The 13,322-nt window shown below is 47.7% G+C and overlaps 1 protein-coding gene and 1 pseudogene across 1 annotated transcript in view; one reads left to right on the top strand and one right to left on the bottom strand.

The window, feature by feature from the left end:
• Nucleotides 1-13,322, bottom strand: part of ATP4A (ATPase H+/K+ transporting subunit alpha) — a 73,379-nt gene that overhangs the window by 44,788 nt on the left and 15,269 nt on the right. The window contains exon 2 of the mRNA XM_028143572.2: nucleotides 13,150-13,280. Coding sequence (XP_027999373.2) covers nucleotides 13,150-13,161 — 12 coding nt within the window. The 5' untranslated portion in view covers nucleotides 13,162-13,280. The remainder of the gene's footprint in view (nucleotides 1-13,149; nucleotides 13,281-13,322) is intronic.
• Nucleotides 1,627-3,616, top strand: LOC114230871 (40S ribosomal protein S2-like; annotated as a pseudogene).

Here is a 13,322-nt window from a genome sequence, read left to right as displayed (position 1 = left end):
AGCAACTATGTGAGATGATGGATGTGCTAACTTGATTATGCTAATAATTTCACAACGTATACATATATCAAATCACCCTGTTACACATTTTAATATATTTTATTGATTTTTTACAGAGAGAAAGAGAGAGGGAGAGAGAGTTAGAAACATTGATGAGAGAGAAACATCAATCAGCTGCCTCCTGCACACCCCCTACTTGGGATGTGCCCGCAACCAAGGTACATGCCCCTGACCGGAATCGAATCCGGGACCCTTGAGTCCGCAGGCCGACACTCTATCCACTGAGCCAAACCGGCCAGGGCCTGTTACACATTTTAAATATACTACAATTTCATTTGGCGGTTACACCATGGTAAACCATGGGGAATTGTTACAATTAAGCTTTGGCTCTAAAGAGCCTGACCCTTTTGCTCTCAGTCCATTGTCTCATGGCATTAGGAGCTGGAAGGGCAGAGTTCCCTTTGTGTGATCTGGGGAAGGAGGTCAGAGAGAAGTCTGGGAGGTGCAGCAGAGCAGTCATTATATGGTTTGGGAACCATATTCTGGCTCAGAGATTGGTTCAACAGTAGGCACGTGAACCTTCCTGAGCCAGTGAAACTTAAATAAGTGGTCTCCAGATGTTTATACCAAAGAGAAGCAGCCTACCTCTTCCATGTTGGCCTCTAAAACCACATCTTTCTCCCTCACCTTGAAGGCTGCAGGGTAAGCCAGTTCTCAACCAAGTGGGAGAGCCTGGGGTTGCCAGAATTTAGGAAAAGCCAAGAAAACAATAGAACATGGCTGAACAGGAAACAGGTTCCTCAACGTCGCTATTACCATCACCATGATAGTCACTGAACAGTCACTTGTGTTCAAGCACTGTTCAAAGAGCTTATGCATATTATCTCATTTAAATGCCACAACAATACTGAAAAGTCGGTATTGTTATTGTCCCCAGCTCATAAATGAGAAAACTGAAGCCAGAGTGATTGAGAGACTTGCCCAAACTCATCTGCCTGTGAACGGTGGAGTCGGGATTCAAACCCAGTCAGTCAGACTACAGAGGGTTTTGCTCATTCTGAGTGCCTTCCCAGTGTTTGAGCTGCTGAATCACACCTCACCTGCACCAGTGTTGTTGTTTTTTTAAACAATGTGAGCGCCAAGATGTCTCTTATTTGGGAGGGGGAAAACTACTTGGAATTGGGTTTTCAGACATTCAGAATCCAAAAGGAGATTTAGCTCTGAGTCCAGAGGAGGTAACCCAGCAAACCTGGGAAGGGCAGAGCAGGCTCTCCCGGGAGGGAACGTCTGAGGAGGAGGTAGTATTGAAGATAAGGAGTAAGTGTGACTGAGGGAGGGCACAGCGGGAATAAAATCCCAGAAGTAGAAGGGAAGTACTGTCACCGGACAGCCAACGGGTCCGGGCTGCCTGTCACTACTTGAGCCAGTTAAGCAGAGACAGGGTCGAATCGTACGTATTTATTCCAGTACTGCCGCAGTACGGGAGAGCAGGCCAGCCACGGAAATCTGCTCTGCCCCCCACCATAAACCAGCTGCTTACATGGGGTAGAAGGACAAAGACTACATGGGGAAGTAGCCAAAAGGGTATGCCAAGTGGACAGTTTACAGATAATGCAGACTGGCAATATGCAAAGGGCTGGAGGCTCTGGTTTCAGCAACAAGGTTGTTCATCTTTCCGTGATTAATAGGCAGCTCCAGGATGGGGAGGATGGGCCGCGTGTCCAGGTGAGCTCCCAGGTACCGCCTGCAATGTCCAGCCAGGTTAGCGTGTGTCTTCTTTCATCAGAACAAAACAATTGTGGTTCACAGCCTGATTAATCATTCTTACAATGATAGCTGGTGGAAATGCAGACTGGTGCAGTCACTGTGGAGTTTCTTCAAAAAATTAAAAATGGCTCAAGCCGGTTTGGCTCAGTGGATAGAGCGTCAGCCTGCAGACTAAAGGATCCCGGGTTCTTTTTCGGTTAGGGCACATGCCCAGGTTGCAGCCTCAATCCCCAGTAGGGGGCATGCAGGATGCAGCTAATTGGTGATTGTCTCTCATCATTGATATTTCTGTCTCTCTCTCCCTCTCTCTTCCTCTCTGAAATCAATAATAAATAAATAAATAAATAAATAAATAAATAAATAAATAACACATAATAACTAACTTTTTTAAAAAATTAAAAATGGAACTGGCATTTGACTCTGTGATCCAACTTCTAGGAATATATCCTATGAATCCCAAAACACCAATTAGAAAGAATATATGCACCCCTATGTTCATAGCCGCACAATTTACAGTAGCTAAGATCTGGAAAGAGCCCAAGTGTCCATTGGTACATTTTAAAATGGAATACTATGCAGCTGTAAAAAACGAAGGCTCTCTTACCCTTTGAGACAATATGGATGGACCTAGAGATTATTATGCTAAGCGAAAAAAAAAAGCCGGTCAGAGAAACACAAATATCACATGATCTCACTTCTATGTGGAATCTAATGAACAAAATAAACTGATGATCAAAATACATCCAGAAAAAAAAATACACCCAGAAATATGGATAAAGGAACAAGAAGACAGACCTCAGAGGGGAAGGGTGTGGTGGGGAATGGGAAGAGATTAATCAAAGAATATATATGCATAGCCCATGGACACAGACAATAGTGAGATGAAGTCCTAGGGCAGGGCAGGCGTTGGGTGGAGTGGAGCAAAGAGTAGGAGGCAGGTAGTGAGAGGTATCTGTAATACTGTTAACAAAGTAAAAAACTAAATTTTTTAATTTATTTAGATAAAGGTTTCAAATCTGCTTCTTCTCCAAGGAAACACCAAATGCAGATGACACCAGTGCTACTGGAAGGCCTGGAATTCCAGGGGCCTTGGAATGGGAGGCTGCAGCAACTTCCATGGAGGATTTGGCAGCAGCATCCAGGGCCAAGGTCATGGTGGGCGGTCAGGACTGGGCTGAGGCCGTGCAGCTAGCAGAGGCATGAACAAGGAGGACAAGGAGTGGATCCCTGTCACCAAGCTGGGTCACCTGGTTAAGAACACGAAGGTCAAATCCCTGGAGAATATCTGTGTCTTCTCCTGTGCATCAAAGAATCTGAGATTATTGACTTTTTTCCTGGGGGCATCTCTCAAGGATGAGGTTTTGAAAACTATGCCCGTGCAAAAGCAGACGTGCTGGCCAGAGGACCCGGTTCCAGTGCTCCAAGGAAGTAGCCACTGTATCCGTGGAGTCATCATCCTGATCAAGCTCTCTACTGTCCCTGTGCAGTGAGGCTACTGAAGGAACAAGACTGGCAAGCCCCACACCATCCCTTACAAGGTGACCAGCTGCTGTAGGTCTGTGCTGGTGTGCCTCATCTCTGCCCCAGAATCACTGGCATCATCTCAGCCCCTGTGCCCAAGACGCTGCTACTGATGGCCAGTATTGACGACTGCTATACCTCGGCCAGGGGCTGCACTGCCACCCCGGGCTACCTCGCCAAAGCCACCTTTGCTGCCGTCTCTAAGACCTACAGCTGTCTCACCCCCGACTCCAGAAAAGAGATTGTGTATCAGGAATTCACCAACCCTCTTGTAAAGACCCACACCAGAGTTCTTGTGCAGAGGACCCAGGCTCCAGCTGTGGCCACCACATTTTTTTTTAAAATATTTTTATTGATTTCAGAGAGGAAGGGAGAGGGAGAGAGAGATAGAAACATCAACGATGAGAGAGAATCATTGCTCCGCTGCCTCCTGCACACTCCACACTGGGGATCGAGCCTGCAACCCAGGCATGTGCCCTGACCAGGAATCGAAACCTGACCTCCTGGTTCATAGGTCAGCGCTCAATCACTGAGCCACACCAGCTGGGCCAGAATTGTTGTTTTGGATGTGTAGTAGTCCTTAGTGACTTCTGTCAAACCTTTCCAGCTCTTTACCTTCCAGGTCACACTAGAAGGTGTGGCTCAGTTATAAAAATGTCAGTTGACATGGTTATAAAAATGGTCATTGTTATAAGGAAATTAAGACAGGATGGTCTGCCGAAACTGGTTTGGCTCAGTGGATAGAGCGTCGGCCTGTGGACTGAAAGGTCCCAGGTTCGATTCCAGTCTAGGGCATGTACCTTGGTTGCGGGCACATCCCCAGTAGGGGGTGTGCAGGAGGCAGCTGATGGATGTTTCTCTCTCATCGATGTTTCTAACTCTCTATCCCTCTCTCTTCCTCTCTGTAAAAAAATCAATAAAATATATTTAAAAAAAAAAAAGACAGGATGGTCTAAGATGTGCCAGATATTGATCACATATTTTAAAACTGTATATCCAAGAAGCAAGTGGTTTCAATAAGAATCCACTTCAACAATTAATGGTAATTTTTTTTAAAAAAAGGTCTCATCCCCCAAAAGTAGTGTTCTATAGACTGCACTTCTTTTTTTTTTTTAATTTAATAAATCTTTATTGTTCAGATTATTACAGTTGTTCCTCTTTTTCCCCCCATAGCTCCCCTCCACCTGGTTCCCATCCCACCCTCTTCCCTTACCTCCCACGCACTGTCCTCATCCAGTCTCTTCCCGAACCCCCCAAACGCCTGTCCCCCTGAGAGTTGTCAGTCCATTCCCTTTCTATGCCCCTGATTCTATTATATTCACCAGTTTATTCTGTTCCTCAGATTTTTAATTCACTTGATTTTTAGATTCACTTGTTGATAGATATGTATTTGTTGTTCATAATTTTTATCTTTACCTTTTTCTTCTTCTTCCTCTTCTTAGAGAATGCCTTTCAGCATTTCATATAATACTGGTTTGGCGGTGATGAACTCCTTTAGCTTTTTCTTATCTGTGAAGCTCTTTAGCTGACCTTCAATTCTGAATGTCATCTTGGTTGGGTAGAGTACTCTTGGTTGTAGGTTCTTGCTATTCATCACTTTGACTATTTCTTGCCACTCACGTCTGGCCTGCATAGTTTCTGTTGAGAAATCAGCTGACAATCGTATGGGTGCTCCCTTGTAGGTAATTAACTGTTTTTCTCTTGCTGCTTTTAATATTCTCTCTCTGTCTTTTGCTCTTGGCATTTTAATTATTATGTGTCTTGGTGTGGTCCTCTTTGGATTCCTTTTGTCTGGTGTTCTGTGGGGGAACTTGTAAGTCTATTTCTTTCACCAGGTGGGGGAAGTTTTCAGTCATTATTTCTTCAAATAGGTTTTCAGTATCTTGCTCTCTCTCTTCTTCTGGCACCCCCATAATTCTGATGTTGGTATGCTTGAAGTTGTCCCAGAGGCTTCTTACACTATCTTCAAATTTTTGGATTCTTTTTTCTTTTAGCTTTTCCAGTTGAGTGATTTTTGCTTCTTTGTATTTCAAATCTTTGACTTGATTCTTGCGTTCCTCTAGTTTGCTGTTGGGTGTCTGCATAATATTTTTTGTTTCAGTCAGTGTATGTTTAATTTCTAGTTGGTCCTTTTCCATATCCTCGAGGGTCTCTCTCATATCCTCGAGGTTCTTGCTAAATTTATGGGCCTTTTCTAGGAAATTCTTGAAAAACCTTATAACCGTGGTTTTGAACTCTATCTCCAGTCGTTTGTTTTCCTCCATTTCTTTCGTTTGTGATCTGTTTGTCTCCGCATTTTCGCTGCTTCCCTGAGTTGGTAGGGTAGCTTTGTGTACTAGGTGTCCTATATGGGCCAGTGGCTCAGCCTCCCCAGTTACCTTAGGTGGACACTCTTGGTGCACCCCTATGTGGACTGTGTGTACAGCCTTGTTGTAGTTAAGTCTTGATTGTTGTTGATATCAGTGGGAGGAGTTGACCTCCAGGCCAATTGGCTGTGAGGATCAGCTGTGTCTATGCCAGGAGATAGCCTTATTCGACTAGACTTGCAAAATTGCAAAAGCCTCTGTGCTCAGCTTGGATGGGGCGGAGTTTCAGGGTGAAGCCTACAGCCTTGGCTTCCCATCAGCCCTGCCCTATGAGGTTCCTGGGTCTCAGTGTCCCTCAGTGTCCCTCAGTACTCGCTGCAAGCACCTCTGAGAGAAAGGCACCCTCGAGTTTCACCCGCTGCCAGACAGTCTAGTCTCCCCAGCAATGAATCTGGATTCCCAGATTCTTGCCCGGAACTAGGGTTCAGTGCAGTCGGAACTGGGGTTCAGTGCAGTCCGGAGCTTTTATCTCCTTCCCCCTAGAGAACGCCAGCCAGGCACTTGGCCGCCCCGTCCCTCCGGCACCGTCCTCTCCGCACGTGCACGCCCGTGTCTCAGTACCTCAGGCTTTTACAGCTCCTCTGATTTTCCTTGTGGTTTCCTCTTTCCTTCTAGTTGTAGGATTTCCAGTCAGCCAGCTTTCCTGTGGTTCTGGATGATGTCTGTTTTGTCTTTTAGTTGTATTTTTGAAATTGTTGTGCGAGGCTGCAGTTTAGGTGTTTACCTATGCTGCCATCTTGGTTTCTCCTTAGACTGCACTTCTTAAACTTCAATATGTAACAAATCACTGACAGATTTTTGTCAAAATTCAGGTTTTGATTCAGTAAATCCAGGGGTTAAGGGGCAAGGGGTTCTGCATTTCTAACAAGCCCCTGAAATGCTGGGAATGCTGACCTTGAGCATCTGCTCAGTTTAGAGACAAAAATAATTTTGCAAAATATATTGAACAAACTGAATACAATGGGGTACAAACATGACTTACGTTTTTTGTCCTGTGAGTAAAATGTCAATCTCACTTTTTGCATCAGACTTTTTGGGGGTGGAGAAGACCCCTCCTCTCACAGAGGAGAGGAGGAAAGCCACTGCAACTTGTCCAACAACAACAGCTTGATATAACAGTGATTCTCGGACATAAAGAGTCTCTGCTTACAGAATGTATTAGGTTTCAATCAGAGAGGCTGAACCACTAGAAGAGATATATTAGACTAGAGGCCCAGTGCACAAAATTCATGCACGGGGGCGGCGGGGGCATCCCTCAACCCAGCCTTCACTCTCCCCAATCTGGGACCCCTCAGGGGATGTCTATGGGTTTAGGCCCGATCCCATAGGCCCGTGGTCGGCAAACTGCAGCTCGTGAGCCACGCGCAGCTCTTTGGCCCCTTTAGTGTGGCTCTTCCACAAAATACCATGGCCTGGGCGAGTCTATTTTGAAGAAGTGGCGTTAGAAGTTTAAGTTTAGCCGAGACCGGTTTGGCTCAGTGGATAGAGCGTCGGCCTGCGGACTCAGGGGTCCCGGGTTCGATTCCGGTCAAGGGCATGTACCTTGGTTGCGGGCACGTCCCCAGTAGGGGGTGTGCAAGAGGCAGCTGATGGATGTTTCTCCCTCATCGATGTTTCTGACTCTCTATCCCTCTCTCTTCCTCTCTGTAAAAAATCAATAAAATAAGAAAAAAAAGAAGTTTAAGTTTAAAAAATTTGGCTCTCAAAAGAAATTTCAATCGTTGTACTGTTGATATTTGGCTCTGTTGACTAATGAGTTTGCTGACCACTGCCACAGGCAGTCAGACATCCCTCTCACAATCCAGGACTGCTGGCTCCCAACCGCTCACCTGCCTGCCTGCCTGATTGCCCCTAACCACTTCTGCCTGCCAGCCTAATCACCCCCTAACCACTCCCCTGCCAGACTGATCGACACCTAACTGCTCTCCTGCTGGCCTGATCGCCCCCAACTGCCATACCCTGCCGACCTGGTCACCCCCAACTACCCCCAAATTCCCTCCCCTGCAGGCCCAGTCACCCCCAACTTCCCTCCCCTGCTGGCCTGATTGCCCACAACTGCCCTCCCCTGCTGGCCATCTTGTGGTGGCATCTTGTGACCACATGGGGGCAGCTATCTTGTGCGAGGGCCTGACGATCAATTTGCATATTACCTCTTTATTATAAAGTATGACAGATAGAAGATAGATAGATAGATAGATAGATAGATAGATAGATAGATAGATAAAGATATCAGGGGTTTAACCTTGTGCAATTAGTGGGGTTGTTAAGCAGTCCCTAAGATTGTCTCAGTGTCTAATACTTGCACTCAAAGTGCACAGGGCAGGCAGTTAGGAAGAGAGGAGAGATGTAAAGTGGGGTAAAGCTAGGACACGCTGGAACAAACTTGCCTTTACCCTTGGTGGAATGAGCATCTACAGGAGAAGCTGGCATCCTTCATCATGGAGCTAAATACACACCTAGCCAAGGAGTTGAAGTTGAAGGAAGATCCAGGAGAAGGTGGAATAATTGCTGGCCTGGCTGCTGCTCTATGCAAAAATATAGATCACACAATTTGTAGATCACAACCTGTGTAATCTACAAAATAGAAGCTGCTTTATTCTGACCTACAAATCTGGTCCAAGAATCTTTTGGCCCATCCTAATGGACACATACAGAGAATGTAATTCCAGGATATAGTTCATTCAGCCTAGTCAAGCTGACCTATTACAAAGCCACCACACAGAGACTGGAAGAGAGTGGTGATATGGTAAGTGGTTGCTGGGGAGATGGTCACATGACCAGCTCTGCTCTCTCTTAGGTATCTTACAGGATATGTATAAAAACCCCTGGGGGTTTTTTGTATTTTTTAGAGTTGGGGGATGGGGTACTTACCTCTTACTTGGCTTTAACTTTTCCTCTAAAACATACAGAAACATTTCATATACTATACTAGTGGCCCGGTGCACGAAATTCATGCACGGGGGGGGAAGGTTGTCCCTCAGCCCAGTCTGTACCCTCTCCAATCTGAGACCCCTTGAAGGATGTCCTACTGGCAGTTTACAGGGATCGGGCCTAAGCTGGCAGTCAGACATCCCTCTCACAATCCAGGACTGCTGGCTCCTAACCGCTCACCTCCCTGACTGCCTGATTGCCCCTAACTACTCTGCCTGCTGACCTGCTTGTCCCCAACTGCCCCTGTGGCCAGCCTGCTCACCCCCAAATGCCCCCCACCAGCCTGATCCCCTCAACTGTCCTCTGCGCCAGTGTGCTTGCCCCCAACTGCCCCCCCCCCCGCTGGCCTGCTCACTCCAAACTGCCCCCCCACTGTCCTGATAACCTCCAACTGACCCCCCACTGATGGCCTGCTCACCCCCAACTGGCCCCCCTGCTGGTCTGCTCACCCCCACCGGCCTGATCACCCACAACTGCCGTCCCATCCTGGCCTCATCACCCACAACTGCCCTCCCCTCTTGGCTTCTAACCGCTTCTACCTCGGCCCCGCCACCATGGCTTTGTCCAGAAAACGCCCCAAAAGTCTCCTGGAAGGTCTCCCAGTCTAATTAGCATATTATCCTTTTATTAGTATAGATAGAGGCCTGGTGCATGGGTGAAGGCCAGCTGGTTTGCCCTGAAGTGTATCCCGGATCAGGGTGGGGGTTCCCTTGGGGCATGGGGCGGCCTGGGCGAGGGGCCTGTGGTGGTTTGCAGGCCGGCCATGACCCCATGGGGTGAGGGTCCCCACTGGGGGGGTGTAGCCAGCCTGGGTGAGGGGCTGATGGCTGTTTGCAGGCTGGCCACGCCCCCCAGCAGGGAATCTTACTCCATGGGGGTGTGGCCATCCTGGGTGAGGGGCTGAGGGCCATTTTCAGGCTGGCCACGCCCCCTGGTGACCCAGGCTCCCAGCCCCTCTTTTATTTTTTCCCCAGTGCCTCCTTGAACAGAAGCCAGGGCGGGCAGTAAGCTTGGCTTCCTCTGTCACCAAGGGCAACCCAAGCCTCCTACTCGCTCCAGCTCCGTGGCCGCCACCATCTTTGTTGGGTTAATTTCATACTCACTCTGATTGGCTGGTGGGCATAGCAGAGGGACAGTCAATTTGCATGTTTCTCTTTTATTAGTGTAGATGATAAAGAGCTAATATGCCAATGGTTGTCATGCCGTCTGTCCTTGCCCTGGAACCGCTCAGACACTCAACTCTGCGGAGAGAGGAATGGGTACCAGTCAGGCACAAATGAGCTCGCGAGAGAGGAATAGGGATCAGTCAGGCGGCCACCCAGGAGAGGGACAAGCGGCACGCCCTACAGTCCCGGATACCAGTGGCTGTGCCTGTGCCTGCAGCCCAGGAGAAGGACAAGCCGCCCGCCCCGCGGTCCCGGATGCCTGCAGCTTTGGCCTGGGCAAAGCCACCCGCCCATGGTTCCCTGCAGCTGCAGCCAGCCTGGGTGAAGCTGGCCTGGGTCCCAGGTGCCTGCAACCGGCCAGAGGAGGGAATCCTGGGTCCCAGGTGTGGGGTGAGGCAGAGGTGGTTAGGGGCGATAAGGCAGGCAGGCAGGTGAGCAGTTAGGAGCCAGCAGTTTGTGGGAGGCAGTCGTACATCCCCTGAGGGGTCCCGGATTGGAGAGAGTGCAGGCCAGGCTGAGGGACGCCTCCTCCCCCCCACCCCCCCGCCCGTGCACCAATTTCATGCACAAGGCTTCTAGTTTATATATAATTATGTAACTTGAATCAAGGTGCATCTGATTAGTTGTCATTAGGTTATGGTTATAGGTATTTCATTAAACAATACTCCATCTTTCAGCCAATACTTTTTAATAGACATTTTTTGTGTGTGAGTTTTATGCTTATAGAAAATTCCACAAAAAGGAAAGTTCCCATATACCTCCTCTCCCTCTACAGACAGTTTCCTCTATCTTGCAGGAATATACCTTGGTTACAACTGATGACCAATAGTGAAACATTACTACTAATTAAATCCATACCTTACATTAGGACTCACTCTGTGTTGTACTACGGCTTTTTACAAATGTGTAATGTGATGTATCCACCATTACAATATCAAACAAATTACTTTCACCCATCTTTCACCTCTTCATCTCTACCCCATCCCATGATTCCCCTTGCAACCGCTGATCTTTTCACTGATCTCTAATAGTTTTGCCTTTTCCAGAATGTCACATAATTGTAATCACACAGTATATTACCTATTCAGGTTGTCTTCCAAAGTGGCTGTATCATTTGGTATTTACATCGGCAATTCAGAGTTCTGTTGTTCCACATCCTCAACAGCATTTAGTGTTGCTGTTTTGGATTTTAGACTTTTTTAAAATAAATTTTTATTGATTTCAGAAAGGAAAGGAGAGGGAGAGAGAGAAACATCAATGATGAGAGAGAATCATTGACTGGCTGCCTCCTGCACACCCCCTACTGGGGATCGAGCCCACAACCTGGGCATGTGCCCTTGAACGGAATCGAACTTGGGACCCTTCAGTCCAACAAGCTCTATCCACTGAGTCAAACCAGCTGGGGCTGGATTTTAGACATTTTATTTATTTATTTATTTATTTATTTATTTATTTATTTATTTTTAAAGGCAGACTGCCACGTGCAGCGCCTCATTTGGATGTGTCTGGAGTCTTGGAAGCTTGACTACCCTACGTTCTCCTACAAATGGACCTTGAGAGCTTGTTTGGAGGTTCTAGCAGGGGAGCGCAGCTACTCGTATACCCTTGACCGAAGACCGGTCCTCTGCTCTGGGGGGAAGGTCATCCTCTTCGACCCACCGAGCGCGCAGCTTCGGGAGGGACGCACATGGATCGGTGAGGGAGGAGGGGGACACCCGCCTAGCCAGCCAGATCAGCCGAATCAACCCTGGCGATCAATGGGGTGACAGATGTCACAGCCAGATTGCCCGCACATCCTGGATTTTAGACATTTTAATAGATGAATCCCATTGTCTTAGTCTGCAATACCTGATAACATCTGAAATTGAGCAACTTTTTTTATATATATATATTTTATTGATTTTTTACAGAGAGAAAGGGAGAGGGATAGAGAGTCAGAAACATCAATGAGAGAGAAACACCGATCAGCTGCCTCCTGCACACCTCCCCCGGGGGGATGTGCCCACAACCAAGGTACATGCCCCTTGACCGGAATCGAACCTGGGACCTTTCAGTCCGCAGGCCGACGCTCTATCCACCAAGCCAAACCAGCCAGGGCTGAAATTGAGCAACTTTTCATATGCTTCTGTATATCTTCTTTGGTGAGACATCTGTTCATAACTTTTGTCCATTTTTAATTGGATTATTTGTTATCTATGGTTGAGTTTGGAGAGGTTTTTTTTTTATATATATTTTGGATCCAAGTTCATCATCAGATGTGTTTTGGAAATATTTTATCCCAGTCTGTGGCTTATCTTTTAATTCTCTTACAGCCAGTAATTTTTGGCAGATATGCTGGCTATTGATATTTTTTTAATATATTTTATTGATTTTTTACAGAGAGGAAGAGAGAGGGATAGAGAGTTAGAAACATCGATGAGAGAGAAACATCCATCAGCTGCCTCTTGCACACCCCCTACTGGGAATGTGCCCGCAACCAAGGTACATGCCCTTGACCGGAATCGAACCTGGGACCCTTGAGTTCTATCCACTGAGCCAAACCGGTTTCGGCTGATATTTTTTTTTAAATAGAAAAACAGCCCACAAAGTGGAAGAGTGGAGATATTTGAGAGAAATGACAACTGTTGAGAAATCAAGCATCATGGAGCAGCAACTGATCATCTTTCTTCCAGGAAGCCCACCTGGATTACATCAGCCCCTGGCACCCTCTTCTGCTTCTCAGCCCTTATGAAACATTTGAAGCTTGACTCAGCTTCTTCCCCAAATCTGCCTTCTCAATGGTGATCCCATGGTCCCCTTGTCCCTGGGACTCCAGAGACTCACCAGCCCTCGGATGTCTCTCCTTGGCTCCTCATAGGGATAGCGTCCCACACTGCTGTCAGCACTTGCCCCTTCTTTCACTTCCGGATTTCAAGGTCTGCTCCATCTAATCCCTACGCCAGAGTCCTGGGCCTCATGCTTGGATGGACACACACACACACACACACACACACACACACACACACACACACACCAACAGCCAATCAACCCATCCACTCAGTCTCCTTTCTGCTCCACAGCCCTACTGCAGACCAGCACTTTCCTTGCTCCTCATTCTGCTCCACTCTCCTCCCTGAGTTCCCAACTTTAGTGTCACCACACACACACACACACACACACACACACACACACCCGCTACCCGCCCAACAAATATTTACCAGTCAGGCTCTGTACTGGACAGAGGACCGCGTGGTGACCTAGGCAATCCTGTTAATGAAAGGTCCCTAAATGTTGCCTTTTTCTTTTGAGGCTGCGTGGGCTCTCCAGGACTCCAGCCCTAGCTAGTGTCCAGTGCTTTCTGGGGCACCCCAGTATCCCAAAGGGACCCACCCCTGCTGCTTATTTTCTACCATCCCTACCTGGTGAAGCATCTGTTTCTCCACTGAACTGAGAGCTCCGTCGCATGGAGGCTGAGGCTGGGTGGGCCACCGCGGTGACCCCAGCACCGGGAAGGCTCAGGACTGTTGTGGAGCGGCAGGGACACACGAATCTGGAAGAAAGCAGGCCGGGACCATATTGGGGTCATGCTCTC

The sequence above is a fragment of the Eptesicus fuscus genome, chromosome 21 (genome assembly GCF_027574615.1).
Source record: "Eptesicus fuscus isolate TK198812 chromosome 21, DD_ASM_mEF_20220401, whole genome shotgun sequence".
Classification (NCBI taxonomy): Eukaryota; Metazoa; Chordata; class Mammalia; order Chiroptera; family Vespertilionidae; genus Eptesicus; species Eptesicus fuscus.
This window is presented reverse-complemented; position numbering and strand designations above follow the sequence as displayed.